Source organism: Orycteropus afer, unplaced genomic scaffold (assembly GCF_000298275.1).
Source record: "Orycteropus afer afer isolate SDZICR_OR568_19922 unplaced genomic scaffold, OryAfe1.0 scaffold00014, whole genome shotgun sequence".
NCBI classification, from domain to species: Eukaryota; Metazoa; Chordata; class Mammalia; order Tubulidentata; family Orycteropodidae; genus Orycteropus; species Orycteropus afer.
In genome coordinates, this window is record NW_006921601.1 from 15,985,644 (window position 1) to 16,003,344 (window position 17,701).

The 17,701-nt window shown below is 38.3% G+C and overlaps 1 protein-coding gene across 1 annotated transcript in view; it reads right to left on the bottom strand.

Moving 5' to 3' along the window:
* PIK3C2A (phosphatidylinositol-4-phosphate 3-kinase catalytic subunit type 2 alpha) overlaps nt 1–17,701 on the bottom strand; it is a 107,593-nt gene that overhangs the window by 4,338 nt on the left and 85,554 nt on the right. The window contains exons 22-27 of the mRNA XM_007955490.2: nt 10,282–10,418; nt 7,590–7,759; nt 6,463–6,619; nt 5,641–5,750; nt 3,455–3,662; nt 7–131 (exon numbers count right to left, since the gene is read on the bottom strand). Coding sequence (XP_007953681.1) covers nt 7–131; nt 3,455–3,662; nt 5,641–5,750; nt 6,463–6,619; nt 7,590–7,759; nt 10,282–10,418 — 907 coding nt within the window. The remainder of the gene's footprint in view (nt 1–6; nt 132–3,454; nt 3,663–5,640; nt 5,751–6,462; nt 6,620–7,589; nt 7,760–10,281; nt 10,419–17,701) is intronic.

The following is a 17,701-nucleotide window of genomic DNA, read 5'->3' on the forward strand; positions in this document are numbered from 1 at the left end:
ACATACCCCGGTAACTTCCAAAGTGGAAAAATAATACTGAGTTTATTGTGAAGTTCTTGAAATTCATCAAAAGTTCTGAAGACAAATGATGGTTCAAGTTGTCCTTCCCTCAAAATTCGGACTACATAGATCTGAAATGAAATCACACTCAAACTCATTACATTTATAATAAAACCTCCTTTCTGACTGAAAGAAAATTTACAACTTGACTGTTGTATGCAGTACAAGTGTTTTTAACTTGGTAATATATATTTTACGATGGGAAATATCAAATATAAAAGTCGTATTTATAGCACATCTAACTACATTCTAAGAATGATCATAATAATTGTAAAATACATAACAAGAACTTGAAAGTGAAAGTCACCTTATTTCTAGGATTACATAATCAATGTACTCCCCAAATCTATAAATTTAATTCATTTCTAATGAAAATGTTAATAAGTAATTTCATTTGAGGGAAGATGAAGGAAAATTTGTCTTACTGGATACTGAAATTTTACAGTTATAGAACTTAAAGAATGTAATACCAGTATAGAAAGACTAAGATATGTCTATGGAAGATCAGATATAAATTCATGCATATATATAAACTTAGTGTATATAAGTGTGGCATTATAAATCACCGGGGAAAGAATGAACTACTTAATAAATTGGTGTCAGGATAATTGGATCCCTTAAAGGTAAATCCCTAATTATTTATGAAACGTAGTTCCAGAATACTGAAGTTTTAAATGTGAAAAAACAAAAATAAAAGCATGAAAGAAAACATAGAAGGTTACTTTAAATACCTAGGAATAGATCCCATAAGTCATTAAAAAAAAAAAAAAAAGAGAAAGAAATAGATGACAGTATAAAAATAAAAAATTTCAACAAATTTATAAGATAAATGACAGACTAGGATAAAACAGCTACAGAACAAAAGGTTTATGGTCGTACAAATGACAGAAAACAGTAACAAAAACCTAACACTAACCTGGTTACAATATGAACAAAGGAAAAATAATTTTCAGGACAAATAAAATATTCAATAAACATAAAAAAATTCTAAAATTTACTAATAATAGATGAAAATTAAAATAGTGACATGACTTTTAAAATCTACTAGTCTGTTAAAAATTAGAAGACTGACAGTGCTAGAAGATAACATCCAACAAAAAATATTAGCAGAAGGGTGAAAAATGATAGCAAAGAAGATGATAACGCTGTACTATGGAGTGGGAAAAAGCACACTGAAGATCTTATTTTTATTCAAAAACAAACTTTACGTATGTCTATTGTGGTAGTTAAATTATGTGTCAACTTGGCTGGGCCTGGTTTTAAATGGCTGGGCCACTGGATGTAGTGATTTCCCTGATGAGACTGGTAATCAGCTCCATGGTTGATCTACCAGAGCAGCTGAGTAGCTGCCTTAGGGATGTGGTCTGCTTCTAAGATATAAAAAAAAGCACTGAGGAAGGTGTCTAGCTTTTGACATGCTTGAATCCTGCATGTAGCTGAGCCGCCATTCAGCTGATTTTGGGACTGTTAATGGACTTGAATCAGTGGCCTGCTGTGTAATTTGAGAATTTTGGGACTGTGCCATTTTACTTGCCGACCTTGGATTTGTCAGCCTCAGAAGGAAGCAGCTGCCTGAGTGAAGACACACCTCCAGCTTCAGTGGGCTGGGATTAAGAGGCAGAGGTAAAGCCCAAGGTCGAGGGGCTTTCACCCAGCTCCTAGAGTTGGCACTTTCAACTCAGACTTTCAGCTTCCTAAACAGTAAGAGAATAAATCTGTTTGTTAAAGCCACCCATTTGGTATTTTCTGCTAGAGCAGCACAAGGTCACCAAAACAGAAATTGGTACCGAGAGTGGGGTGCTCCTCTGACAGAAACCTGAAATGTGGACACAGGAGTGGAGCGTGTCCTTGATCCAAGATCCTTGCACTGAGATCTCAGCAGGGAGACTGGCATGAGAGACAGCAGCAGCAGAACTGAGAGACTGCCATGAGAGATGGCAGCAGCAGAGGTGAGAGACTGGCATGAGACAGCGACAGCCTTACCAGCCCATGAAGCAGGAAAAGCTGAGTGTCCTTTGGGCAGTAAGATTCCTAGTGGAGTGGGTTGCCTTTGGGTATTAATTGGTAGAAGCTGAGAGACCAAGGAAAAAGGAAGCAGAGCTGCCTCAGCCTCAAGGGGCAGGATCATGGCCTCTGGGGGTGGAACCACCATGGCCTCTCAGGTTTCACAGCGTCAGATCTTCACGAACTTGGTTCCAGAATGTGGGGCTGTGGTTCATGAAGGCCAGTAAGACAGGGCTATAGCCACTGCTCTAAAGTGAGGGGGCAGGGATACCATGACCAAGCAGCAGAGGAATGGGGCCTACCAGGCCAAGGAGGTGAGGATGTCACTCAGATGGACTAGGAGACTCTGGCCACCCAGTGAAGGAGATCTATATAGGTGCCAAGTTGACAAGGGGTGGAATTGTGGTAGTGAAGCTGTGTCAACCTGGATAGGCCTGGTTGAGTGGCTGGGTAGCTAGATGCAGATATTCCCTATAATGAGACTGGTAATCAACTCCATGGTAGAATCTACTGGAGCAGCTAAGTAGTGCCTTAGGGATGTGGTCTACTTCTAGAATATAAAAAGAAGCACTGAGAAAGGTCTCTAGCTTTTGGTACACTTGAATCCTGCTTGTAGCTGAGTTGTCGTTCAGCAGCCTCCCATGTTATCTGCTGATCTTGGGACTGTTAATGGACTTGAATTAGTGGCCTGCCATGTGGTTTGATCATTTTGGGACTGTGCCATTTTACTTGTCAACTTTTTAGTTTGTCAGCCTCAGCAGTCAGCAGCTGCCTGAGTGAAGAGTTACTTCCAGCTCCACTGAGCTAGGAGCAAGAGGCAGAGCCCAAAGTTGAAGGGCTTTCACCCAGCTCCTAGAGAATTGGCACTTTGAACTTGGACTTTTAGCCTCCTAAACAGTAAGAGAAAAATAAACCCCTGTATGTTAAAGCCACCCATTTATTGTATGTTCTGCTAGAGCATCACTAGACAACTAAAATATCTATTAAAATACACATTAAACTTTATCCCTGGAGAGCAGAAAGGGAACTTAGATTGTTTAGTTTATAAACTTCTGTATTGTATTAAATTGTTACAAAGAGCAAGTTTTACTTTTGAAATTAAGAAAAAATTGAAAATGAGTAATGAAAAAAGCAGAGTAATAGTTTGCCAGTAGCCTTGTTTCTGAAGCTAAGAATATTATTTGGTCCCTGTGATTTTGTTTTGAATCATATTTACCAAAAATTAAGTATCAATAAAATATTAGACACTCAAAATATATTTATTTTTAGACAAACCATGGAAGAAATAAGCATGAATAGAATAGATGCTTGGAACTCCAGCAAAGTCAGTGAAAAAATTAGGAGAGAAGGACAATAATGCACATGTCTATGAACCTGAAAACAAACTTACATAATGTTTATCTGGGTTGTATTTCTTGTGATATGTGAAAACAGAGACTTCCTTGATTCGACCATCTTGTCTAAAGGAGTACGTTTTGGGTGAAAATGAAAGGATGGGCTCATCATTAGAAGGAAGACCAGAAAAACGCAGCTGAGCAAGGTTGTGAATGAAGAAGTTAAACTTTGTGGCAATGCTCCCCAAACTTGACTCAATCAGCCTAAAAAAACCAATCAGAAAACTTGTTAACAGTAAATGTTCATGGGAACACATGTTTACTTTTTAACATAATGAAAGATGAAAAATACTTACTCCTTTAAAAATATTAAGTAGAGGCTCACTTTTCTAAGGATTTTGTTGTATAGAATAAAACCTATTAAAATACATCTCATTCTAACAAAAAAGTTTAGCTTAAGAAAGTTTCCATTCCACACCACTATCTCCATGAAATGATGCTTGATATTCTTAAGCCGTGGTGGTGTAGTGCCTAAGGCATTTGACTACTAACCAGAAGGCTGATGGTTCAAATTCACCAGCCACTCCTCAGAAGGAAGGTTGGGCAATCTATTTCCGTAGTGATACCACCTCGGAAACCCAAGGAGGAGTCACTATGAGTCAGATCTGACTCAACAGCAGTGAGTTTGGTTTTGGTTTATTCTTAAGCCCTGGGGTTCAAGAGTAATTAATGACCTATAGGGATAGAAGTGAAGATTGTCATAATGCTAAAAAGATCATTTCATTATTTTATTCCTTGGTAATAAAGGGAAAAAGTAACAACCAAACAAAGTATAAAGGAAGCATCCAAAGTAATAAAATTTAACAACATCCCTCTATCAAGCACCAAGGAGCTCTTGTGGTATAGTGCCTAAGGCATCTGACTGCTAACTAGAAGGCTAGTGGTTCAAACCTACCAGCCACTCTGCACAAGGAAGACTGGGCAATCTATTTGCATAAAGATTTACCACCTCAGAAACCCAAAGGGGATCACTATGAGTTGGAATGGACTGGATAGCAGGTTTCTTTTTCTCTATCAAATAGCAGAATTTGGTGCCAGATACCTCCAGATAATGATAATTTCACTCAATTGGGAAAAGATGTTTTGACAGGATGGGGAGTTTGGTGGGGGTAAATTTGAAAGGAAGGTCTGGATAGAACATTTTACAAAAGCAAAGGAAACAAGAAGTTTCAGGAACCAGGTAAAGAAGGACAAAAAAGACAAGAAAGCTTTAAATAGAGAAGTGAGAGAACCTCAAACACAGATTATTTGCCTCCTCTAAAGTTTTGCCAGGGGAGCCAATGAATCTCTTCCAAAAACAAACAAAACCTCTCAATATATAAATTATTAGGATTATCTCAGAAATTAGACAAATGTCAACATTCTTCAATTCAGTCCAGACTCTTTAAAAAACTAAGGAAGTCCAGCCCACTGTTTTATTATACCTCTTCTCCAGTGAGAGGAAGAACCCAAGAAAAAAAGGAGAGAAAAGAACATGAGGTCTATATTCCTCCTTGCTGTGGTATTATGATGATACAGCAGAAGTCAGTGACCTACCAGCAAAATCTGCTTTAAAAGAAGTAAGGACAAATTCAACTGCCAGTCATTGATACATGCATTTCAAGTACTATGGCCTACAGTAACAATTTACAACAACGGTGTCCCAGAGTTTGCTGTTTTAAGCACTTAAGGTATAGATAGAAATCGTCAAGGCAGAATATTGAAAAATAGATTAATACAGGTATCCTTTCAGAAAGACACCTTAAAGAGTTATTTTCCACTACAGAAAACATGTTTAACAGAAATAGTTATTAAGAAAGATTTTTAGAATTAAAATCCTATTAAATAAATCTTGAGATTATATTTGGAGATAAATCTATTTTAAATGGTTCTGTAAATCCTTTATATTTATTCAGAAAATAACCTTTTGAAAACCCACTTACTATTTGCTCATGCTTTCTATAAATCAGAATTTTGTTATGTTGTTGTTGTTGTTGTTGTTGTTATGTGCCGTCAAGTCAGACCTGACTCACAGCGACCCCTCCTTGGGTTTCCAAGGCAGTATCACTATGGAAGTAGATTGCCCAACCTTCCCTCTGAGGAGTGGCTGGTGGGTTAGTTATGTAGCACTTGTTTAAACAAAGGTAAAACAAATCAAAGCCAAGTTCTATGAGCTTTTCCAATATACTTAAATATGCCTTACCTAGTAAAGAAAATTGTAGCTTCTGCATCTGTAGTTTGGGGCTGAAGTGCATCTCTAACATATTTCAAATCTTGAATACTCGTGAGTTCTGGTAACCCGGAAGGAATCATCTATAGAAAAAAAAGTTTTGGGAATTAAATTTTAAAGAAAAAAATCTGTTCTCCACCTTTCCATGCAAGCTGGTCATGTTATCAGAACAAAGCAAACAAAAAGAACTATAGTTTGAGCAGTTTATTAGGGTTTGGGGGATCTACGTGACTCTCTTACAAATGATAAAACTGAGACCAAGGAGATCAAAGTGACTTGTCGGAAATCACAAAGCCAGCCTATAGAATAAAAATTGTGAAGTCCAGACCTCCTCTTGTCTAGTCTTCTGCTGTTATTATCATATCAATTTCTGTCACAATTAGCATCATAGTTTTTTGTTTACTTTTTACCTAAGTAAAGATATATAGATAAGTTTAGAAATCTTGTATAAAGGCTCAATGAATTTTCACAATCTGAACAAATCCAGATTAAGACACAAAACATACCAGCATCCCAATAGCCTCACTGGAGCTCCTTTTCAATTAATATTCTCCATTCTCAAGGTAACCATTCTACTGACTTATTTTTTGGACTCTGTATAAATGAAGTCAAACAATATGCATACTGTGTCTGAATTCTTTCATATAGTATCACAATTTTTATATATTTCAGTAATATCTAGGATATATGACTACAATAAATTTTATTCTAAAATAATAAAGTATCCTTTTTATATATTTAAACAATGATGCACTTATATAAAATTAATTAAATGCCTGCAAAGAACAGAATTACCAGTGAAAGGAGGTTAAGAAACAGGTTTGTCTGCTTTCTTATTAAGTTGTAGGCCTGACAGCAGAGGTCCACAAACAACTGGAAACGAATAGTGGGTTTTTCACCCCCATTAATGACGTATGCCATATCAGAGGTCAACACAAAAGGAGCCCGATCCCTATTTAAAAAGAAAGTACACACAAACATTATTTACAGAAGCATTAATTAATGGTATTGCTACTTACTACTAATAACATGGTTATTAAACTAAGCTATCTGAGCCATGTTGTTATGTTGTTGTTGTTATGTGCTGTCGAGTCGGACCCGACTCATAGCTACCCCTCTTTGGGTTTCTGAGGCAGTATCACTACGGAAGTAGATTGCCCCATCTTCCTTCCGAGGAGTGGCTGGTGGGTTTGAACCACCAGCCTTCTGGTTAGCAGCCAAGTGCCTTAGCCACTATGCTACCAGAGCTCCCAATCTGAGCCATAGCAATTTTAATCGGTAAAATTTAATATCAGGCAGTTTTGAATTTGCCTAATTTTTTAAAATTCACATTTTCAGGACCAAAACCAAACTCACTGCTGTAGAGTCGATCCGACTCATAGTGACCGCTCCTTGGGTTTCTGAGGCTGTTATCTCTATGGAAGTAGATTGCCCAATCTTCCTTCTGAGGAGTGGCTGGTGGGTTTGAACTGTCAGCCTTCTGGTTAGCAGTCAAATGCCTTAGGCACTATGCCACCAGAAAGCCATCATAAAATAGTCTCATTACTTAGATGAAAGTTACATATGAAATTTCCTCCAAGGTGGTATTTATAAATTCACACACAGTAGTTACAAACACACAGAAAAACTTTGTACTCTTGCCATTATAAATTTTGGGAAATTTCTAATAAGTATAACTAACTGGATATAATAAAGTATATCCTTAATTCATTTCAACAAAATTCAATCACTTACTCATTCATGCATTCATTCTTGTCTATTCTATGGTATAGTCATTTAGGGCTTTTTCCCTCCCCAGTTGTGCCCAAAGGGAGTCACAAAGTAAAGCATATTGAAAAAGGCAAAGTTATGGGCCATTAATTTATGAAACAAGAAGCACCTCTGTTTTCATTAGCAACAGCAATAACAACATCATCAATTACCTTTTGAAGCTACCAAACATCTGTGCATGGCCTAAAAACTTTCCAAAGTCAATGTGAAACATGTGTCCTGTGCTTCGAAGCATTATATTGTCATTGTGCCGATCACAGATGCCTAAAACGTAAGTGGCTACACAGCACCCAGCACATGAATAAATAAAATTCTCAGAAGCCTATAATAAAGATACGAAATTATGTTAGGAAAAAAATTACTTTCAAGATTAAGGTAATTCATCATTCTTTCAAAACACTATCATAATCCACTTTCTCACAGGCATATACATTGGAATATGGTAATAAAAGCCAGCTAATTCATATTTCAAAAACACAAACACCCTTCTGAAGTACTTCCATCTCCTTCTTGCTAGCTTTTGTCTTTTAACAGGCAGAGATCCCTCCCATCCCTGCTTAGTGAGTGCTACCTTTGAACAGCTTTTAAGCCTTATGTGCTTAAAACTTACTCCCAACAGGCTTCACTGCTTACCACACCACAAGTAACATTGAGACAAAGATTAATCTATGTAGAAGAATATTTTTTTCTTCTTTTTTGCTTGTAGGAGGGATATGTGTAAAGAAAATCAGCTTATATCTTAAAACATCCAATAATACAATGAGTTTTGTGTTTCATTTGGTGATTCCCTATGTGTCATGTGCAAGCTTGTCAAGCTAAGACCTTTTTTCACTTTAGTCCTGGCAATCACTAAAATTACTAATACAATACCTTAGAGAGGACTACAGAGAGATGCATATGATGAATATTTTTATCTAAAGCATATACATTTAGTTTATACTCAAGACAGTGCATTTCTAAACAGAATAGTCATATGGCTCTACCTGTCCATGTGGTTAACATTATTCCATAAATGTCTAGAAATCTTACTGATGATGGTAACAAATGTTTATATACACTTATCACAAACCAGGCACTATTCTCTCTCTGTGTGTATATATATATATAGTATATATGTATATACATGTGTATGTTAACTCATTAAAAAAATCTAACAACATACCAGTGATGTAGGCACTATTATTATTACCACTTTATAGATAAGGAAATTGAAGCACCAGAGAGGTTAACTTATTTGTCAAGATCACATGGCAAGTGGCAGTGCCCAGATTCTAACCCAGGTAATCTAACTTCACTTACTTACTCCCCTCTTACTTAAAGCACATAAAGAGCCAAATACATTAAAGGCGCAGAATGAACACACACACACACACACACACACAGATATACATATAATTATGTCAAACAACTTATTCAGAGTCACAAAAGAACCAACAGTATTATAACAAGTATTGGTTTCTGCTGCACTGCCTTCCCCAAATCACAAAGAAATAAGACAAGGGAGTGATCTTAGTCTAAAAGGCCCACAAAGAACAAAATTCTTCTACTTTACTGTCTTAGGTCAACAGATGACACCTATATGTGTATAATTAATACCTATATGTGATACACTAATGATCTGATATAAACTAGGCAGCTAAATGATGTTAAAACTAAGGTCTTCTTATGTCACCATTCAGAGGTTTCTTGAGTTTCCCCTAGGTCAAGCTAGGACAATTAGAGAACTTAAGTCCTAAGAGATTGCCCTTTCCTCATATATAATTGAAAAAATGAAAAAAAAAAAAAAATACTAAACCAAAAACATTGATGTTTCACAATGACAGTAAGAATGGCTGTCAATTATACAACTTACATATACATGTATTAACATAAACCCACTGCCAATGAGTTGATTCCGACTCATACAGATCCTAATTGGGTTTCCAAGGAGGTATATCTTTACAGAAGTAGATAGCCCATTTTTTTCTTCATGAAGTGGCTGGTAGGTTTGAATTAGCAACTTTCTGGTTAGTAGTCAAATGCCTTAGGCACTGTGAGCTCCTTACATTAACATACATATACACACATATATATACACAGATTTATATATATTAACTCATTTAATTCTTATAACAACCTTATAGTACTATTATTTTTTACAGTCATAATATATACTATAACACCATTGTATATAAAAACCATACTATATACTATAATATTTTATAGTAGATAACTGAAGGACAAAGAAATTAAATAATTCACCCAAGGCCCTGTAGCTGGTGAATGACTTGGGATCTGGATTTAAGCCCAGACAGTCTGGCCCATGGACCATGTTTTTAACCACCTCATGATGCTGACTCTTACTCATTTTTGTAACTTCTTCCAAGATCTTTGTGAAATATAACATTCCGAGTTATAAAAATACCTCTATTTTCCTGGCCCTTAAGTACATGTTCAGAACATTTTTCTAAATAATTTAGCATTGGTTTCCACAAGATTCCTCCCCTTAAATGCATTCTGTTTTATATTCTTTTCTACACTTAGAGAGGGAGCTCTGGTAGCATAGTGCCTAAGGCACTTGACTACTAACCAGAAGGCTGGCGGTTCAAACTCACCAGCCACTCCTCGGAAGGAAGATGGGGCAATCTACTTCCGTAGTGATACTGCCTCGGAAACCCAAGGAGGGGTTGCTATGAGTCGGGTCCAACTCAGCGGCACATAACAACTACAACAACAACACTTAGAGAAAGACACTATTTTCCTGATTTAGACTAAATGGCTATTAGTCTGAAAAATGAAAGCATTTAAACACCACATAACGTATTTTTAACAAAGTTATTTAGAATAAGGAGACATGCCAATCACCTTTTCATATTCTTCTTCAGAAGGATTGTATTTCTTCAGCCAGTCTGCAAGTGGTTTATCTTTAAAGGATCCAGTCACACCATATTCCACTTGGATTTTCCTGAGGGTATCTGAAGAAGGAACTAGCTCTACCATGCCTTTAACAACAAAATATTAAGCTACGGTGAAAATATAAGTAAGACTTTAAAATAGTTACAGATTTCAATATTTGACATAAGACACCAGCTAGCAATTTACTTTAAAAACTCAAGTTGAGTCTCAATGGTGCCCGGCTGCTGCTGTTAACTACTTGGAGGGGGATTTATGTGGGAGATTCTGGGTGGAGGGGGAGAGGAGTGTGGAACAAAACTCAAAATCATTTGGGGGAAAAAAAAGGGGGGAGTGGTTTGCCGGTCTGGTAGAGCCTGGTGGAACCACTGGGATTGTGGCCCCTGACTGCCCATCAGGTCTGGAGTTGGACCCACACCTATGGCTTCCAGCCAAGCAAGAGACAGGCATATGTGTTGAACATTTATTTACCTGAGGTAGATAGATAAACTCCTTGAAGAGAACAATCATGGGAGAGGGAGGGGCTATTTGTACACAGGGAGATAGCTCGGGGGGTGGGAGTAACTGGGAGGGTGGACATAGGGAAGAGGTGGCTGTTGGGGGGATTGGGAGCGGAGCTGTTGCACTGGGGTAGATTCTGGTCATGTCGTGAGGCGGAGTGTGTGTGGATTGCTGTGTGGAGGGTGAATTTTCTCTGTGGACTTTCACCCAAATCACAGTGAAAAAGAGAAAGAAAAAACAAAAACTCAAGTCATGGAGTTGGGTCTGATTCATAGCGACCCCTCCTTGGGTTTCCGAGGCTGTATCATTACGGAAGTAGACTGCCCAACCTTCCTTCCAAGGAGCGGCTGGTGGGTTTGAACCACCAGCCTTCTGGTTAGCAGTCAAGTGTCTTAGGCACTACACCACCAGAGCTCCCAGAAAATGTAAGCAATCAAGATTATTTTTTATTTTCAAAAGTATCCCAGATGTAAAAGTTGAAGCTGACCATTTCAGAATCTGTTGTTTGCAAAGTCACATGGCAAAGTTACTTATAAGACACATAATGTCCCATTTCAGCATTAAAAGCTTTGTCAAATCATGTATTTGGGCAAAATAAAATTATTTCAGGGTACATTCCAAACCCACTGCCATCCAGTTGATTCCAACAATGCTGTAAATCTTTATGAAAGGAGACTGCCTCATCTTCCTCCCACAGAGCAGCTGGTGGGTTTTGAACCACTGACTGACTGGTCAGCAGCCAAATGCCTTACCCAGAGTACATTAAACTCTTCAAAAGGGAAGGGCAGATTAAGATTGTCCGTATGATGTGTTTAAGTTTCAAGTATGTGTTTTATCGTCCTAACTGGAATATAAATGCCTGGCTGGACAGGTACTTCTTTGTTTTCCCTCTAACTCTTTCAAAAACAATTATCAAACAAACAAATTATGAGACATCTACACAATGGACTACACAGAGGTATATTTCTATGTCCTCATGTAGAAAGATCTCAAAAATCTGTTATTTAAAGACAAAATCCTGATGCAGAACTATTATCTTTTGTGTTAAAAAGACTGTTGTATATGTTAAGAATACACACAAAATATTCCCAGAAGACTATCTAAGTGCTGACATTTTGGAAGCAGGATGCTAGGACTGAGGATGAAGGTGCAAGAGTAAACTACGATTTACTTTTCAATTTATTCCATTATATGCTGCCTAGATTTTTTACTATGTACACATATTATTTATATAATTTAAGAATTAATTTATTTGTATGTTTTTAAAATCAAGGAGAGGCACTGTGGTAGTTAAGGTTGTGTGTCAACTTGCCTGGGCTGTGGTTTTGAATGCTTGGCTGCTGGATGTAATTATTCTCCATGATGAGATTGTAATCATCTCCATGGTAGAATCTGCTGTGAGCAGCTAAGTAGTTGCCTTTCAGGTGTGGTCTGCTTCCAGTATATGTGAAGATGCTCTGACGAAGATATCTAGTTTTTGGCACATCTAGACCCTGCATTTGGCTGAGTCTTCATCTCCAGTTCCTAAACTGAGACCAGTGGCCTGCTATGCTGCCTACTGATCTGGGATTGTGCCATTTTACCTGTAAACCCTGGATTCATCAGCCTCAGCAGCCAGCAGCTGTCTGAGTTAGGAGATGCTTCTTACTCCAGTGGGCCGTGACTAAGAGGCAGAGCTGAAGCCCAAAGTCAAGAGGCCTTCACCGAGCCCCTAGAGCTGGCACTCTGAATTTGGACTTCTAGCCTCCTAAACTGTAAGAGAATAAATTCCTGTTTATTAAGCCATCCACTTGTGCTATTTCTGTTACTGCCACACTAGCAAACCAAAACAGGAACTGGTGTCAAAATAAATGATATGGAAATACATAGAAAATTACCACAGGAAAAGGACTGAAGAAAATAAGTAGGCCAAAGCTTCCAGGATACCCAGACAGAAAGCATGCAGGGTGGTTCTTTTAATTCCAGTAGTCTGGTCACACATGGTAGAACAAATTCATTTTGATCTTCTCTCATGTCTTGGTTGTACCATCCAGTCTATAGCTCACAATGGCATCCTTTTTCAGTGGGTACCTCTATCTGATTCTATGATTATAGCTAATCAAATTTTTACAGCTAAGCAAATAATCACACTTGTACAAAAAAGTGGACTGGAGTTCACAGGATATACAAAGAAGTAGTATATAACATACAGTCTCTGCCCTGATGGAATTAGATAGAAAATACGTGAAAAGAAAAACTAAGCAAGGTCAAGATAATATAAAGTAAATGTCTAGTAAGTATTACAGACAATTGTAAGTTTGGAAAGGAAGAGATAATAGGCTAAGGTGCTTGTGAAAAATTTTAGAGGATGCAGTGAATTGCTTGATGTGGCCCTTCTAGCCATTGTCCTCCATTTTATGATGTATTTATTGTAAATCCTATTATCCACGCCTGTTTAGGGTAGTGTGGTAGTTAAGGTCATTTGTCAACCTGGCTGGGCAACTGGTAGTAGTTATTCCCTATAATGACTGGCAATCGGCTCCATGGTGGAATTTGCCTTGAACAACTGAGTAGCTGCTTTTAAACTTCTGATTGTTGAAGTCATCCATGTGGGGTTATTGCTGTTTGAGCAGCACAGGTGGGAAATATCTTGGGTCTCGCCTTGCTGGAGAATATAACTCAGATCACCACTCTTAGCTTCCTTGAGGGTATACATATGAATCCTCTGGGAAGGTTTGCCCTCCTCTTGCTCTGGTTCTGCATTTTGGCTCATTGTCATCTCACCCCTGGATTTGGGACAGCAGCCGTCATCTGATCTGCTGATCTGAGGTTTGTCAAACCCTGAGAATTGGGAGGATCCTCCAGACCTACTTACAGACCTGAGACTTGCCAGCCTGCCAGCCTCTACCACCACTAAGTGAGGCGATTTCTCGGGTGTCTGTGAGGCGTTATAGAAAAATACAGAATCCTTAGTTGGGGGAGATTACTGAGAGGAGGAGGAGGAGTTAATGCCTGCAATCATGGAGTGGCACGGAAGTTTGGACATTTAACTTCCGCCTCATGGAGACCGGCCTTGTGCTATCTTTCTAAGACAAACTGCTCAAGCAGCACATGTGGCTGAGATTTCTTCATATGAAAAATAAGGATACTGCATACTTTTCAGTGAAGTAACACAAGTGAATTGCTTAGCACAAAAGAAGTTCATTCAACAAAACATAAGCTTCAACTATTAGTTAGAAACAACATAAAAAACAAGGATAATGTTAGAGTCTCCAAAGTTAGGTGGTAGTCCATAAGGAAAAATAGGAAGTTCAACTATATGAACAAAGTGTGGTTACAGAAAATCTAACCTAATTGAGAAGATAGGTTCTGGTTGAGGAGTCTTAAACACAAACAACTTCCATCTTACAACAAGAACTTTTAAAACTGACTTTAAAGATTTAGCAATAAACTAAAAGGAGGCCTCTAGTGCCATGTGACAAGTGTTACTCCCTGGCCCTTTCTTGGTAAACATTTTTATCAATGACTTGGCAAAAGCTACAGAGTATTTTCTTTAAATCTATTCAAGAGACAAATAGAAGTCTGATGATAGAAAATAAAAATCAGATTTTAAAAAGTGCTCAAGAGACTAAAAAACCATGGCTCAAATACAGTAAGAAAATTAATAGTTAAGGTCCTATACTTGAATGTAATATACAATGCGTACAAAATAGTGAAGACACAGCTTGCTGTTGTTGTTCAGTGCTATCAAGTCAGCTCTGACTCACAGTGACCCTATGTACAACAGAATGAAACACTGTCTGGTCCTGTGCCAACCTCACAATCCTTGCTATACCTGAGCCCATCATTGCAACCACTGTGTCAACCCACCTTGTTGAGGGCCTTCCCCTATTTTGTACCAAACATAACATCCTTCTCCAGAGAATGGTCCCTTCTGACAACATGACCAAAGTAAGTGAGATGAAGTCTGGCCATTCTCGCTTCCAAGGAGCATTCCTGCTGCACATCTTCCAGGATAGATTTGTTAGTTCTTTTAGCAGTCCACAGTACTTTCAGCATTCTTTGCCAACACCACAACTCAAAAGCATCAACTCTTCTTCGTTCTTTCTTGTTCACTGTACAGCTCTCACAGGCATAGGAGGCTACTGAAAATACCATGGCTTGGGTTAGGTGCATCTTAGTCTTCAAGGAGATAGCTTTGCTCCTCAGCACTTGAAAGGGGTCTTTTGCAGCAGATTTGCTCAATGCAATACATCATCTGATGTCCTGACTGCTGCTTCCATTGATGTCGATTGTACATCCAAGTAATAACGAAGTCTTTGACAACTTCAATCCTTTCTCCATTTATCATGATGCTGGTTATTGATCTAGTTGTGAGGATTTTTGTTTTCTTTATGTTGTTGGTGTTATGTACCATCGAGTCAGACCCAACTCATAGTGACCCCTCCTTGGGTTTCCGAGGCAGTATCACTATGGAAGTAGATTGCCCCATCTTTCTTCCAAGGAGTGGCTGGTGGGTTTGAACCACCAGCCTTCTGGTTAGCAGTCAAGTGCCTTAGGAGGTGTAATCCATACTGCAGACTGTAGTCTCAAACTTCATCAGTAAGTACACTTCAAGTCATCCTCACTTTCAGCAAGCAAAGTTGTGTCGTCAGCGTTATCTCAGGTTCTTAATGAGTCTTCCTCCAATCCTGATGCCATATTCTTCTTCATAGTCCAGCTTCTTGGATTATTTGTTCAGCATACAGACTGAATAAATATGGTGAAAGGATACAACCCTGACACACTCCCTTCTTGATCTTAAACCATGCAGTATCCCCTTGTTTTGTTTGAACGACAGCCTCCTGGTCTATGTACAGGTTCCTCATGAGTACAATTAAGTGTTGGAATTCCCATTCTTACCAATGTTATCCATAATTTGTATGATCCACATAATTGAATGCTTTTGCATAGTCAATAAAACACAAGTAAACATCTTTCTGGTATTCTTTGTTTGAGCCAAGATCCATCTGACATCAGCAATGATATTCCTCGTTCCATGTCCTCTTCTGAATCTAGCTTGCATTTCTGGAAGTTCTCTGTCAATATGCTGTTGCAACTGTTTTTGAATTATCTTCGGTAAGATTTTACCTGCATGTGATATTAATGACATTGTTTGATAACTTCCACATTCCATGGAATTTCCTTTCTTTGGAATGGGCACAAATATGGACCTCTTCCACTCAGTTGGCCAGGTAGCTGTCTTCCAAATCTCTTGGCATATCTGCATGAGAGCCTCCAAAAGGGCATCCGTTTGCGGAAACATCTCAATGGGTATTCCATCAATTCCTAGAGCCTTGTTTTTCACCAATTCCTTCAGCGCAGCTTTCACTTCTTTCTTCAGTACCATTGGTTCTTGATCATATGCCACACCTCTTGAGAAGGATGAACACTGACCAAATTCTTTTTGGTACAGTGACTCTGTGTATTCCTTCCATCTTCTTTCAGTTTCCTGCATCATTCAATATTTTGCCCATAGAACCTTTCAATATTGTAACTTGAGTTTAAATTTCCTCTCAGTTCTTTCAATTTGAGAAATGCCAAGTGTGTTCTTCTCTTACGGAATTCTAACTCCAGGTCATTGCACATTTCATTGTAATAATTGACTTTGTCTTTTGAGCTGCTCTTTGAAATCTTCTGCTCAGCTCTTTTGCTTTCTTCATGTATGATTTTCTTGATGCCATCCCACAATTCCTCTGGTTTTTGGTCACTGGTGTTCAATGCATCAAATCTATTCTTTAGATGGTCTCTAAATTCAGGAGGGACATAATTAAGGTCATAATTTGGCTCTTGTGGACTTCTCTTAATTGTCTTCAGCTTCAACTTGAACTTGCATGTGAGCAGTTGACAGTCTGTTCCACAATCAGCTCCTGGTCTTGTTTTGGCTGAAGAAATTGAGCCTCTCCATAGCCTCCTACCACAGATGTAGTCAATCTGATTCGTGTGTACTCCACCTGGTGAAGTCCACGTGTATAGCTGCCATTTATCTTGTTGAAAAAAGGTATTTGCAATGAGTAAGTCATTGGTCTTGCCAAATTCTATCGTGCAATCTCCAGCTTTATTTCTATCACCAAAGCCATATTTTCCAACTCCTGGTGATCCTTCTTTGTTTCCAACTTTTGCATTCCAATTATCAGTGATAACCAGCATGTCTTGAGTGCATGCTTGGTCAATTTCAGACTGCAGAAGTTGGTAAACATCTCTAATTTCTTCATCTTTGGCTTTGGTGGTTCGTGTGTAAATTTGAATAACAGCAGTATTACCTGGTTTTCCTTGTAGGCATATGGATATTATCCTATCACTGACAGCACTGTACTTCAGAAAGATCTTGATACATTCTTTGTGATGTGAATGCCACACCATTCCGCTTCAATTTGTCATTCCTGGCCTAGTACATCATATGATTGTCTGATTCAAAATGGTCAAAATCAGTCAATTTCAGCTCACTAATGCCTATCTTTATGCATTCCACTTCATTTTTGACAACTTCCAATTTTTCTAGATTCAAATTTCGTACATTCCAAGTTCCGATTATTAATGGATGTTTGCAGCTGTTTCTTCTCATCTTGAGACTTGCCACATCAGCAAATGGGAGTCCTGAAAGCTTTACTCCACATTATGAAGGCTGGCTCTACTCTGAGGAGGCAGCTCTTTTTCAGTGATATTTTGCATGCCTTCCAACCTGAGTGCTCATTTTCTGGCACTATATCGGACAATGTTTCAGGGTTATTCATAAAGTTTTCTAGTAATTTATCAGACAGTGTTTCACTGCTATTCCATCAGGTTTTCACTGGCCAATTCTTTGAGAAGTGGATGACCTCGTCCTTCTTCCGTGTCTGTCTCAGCAACTACC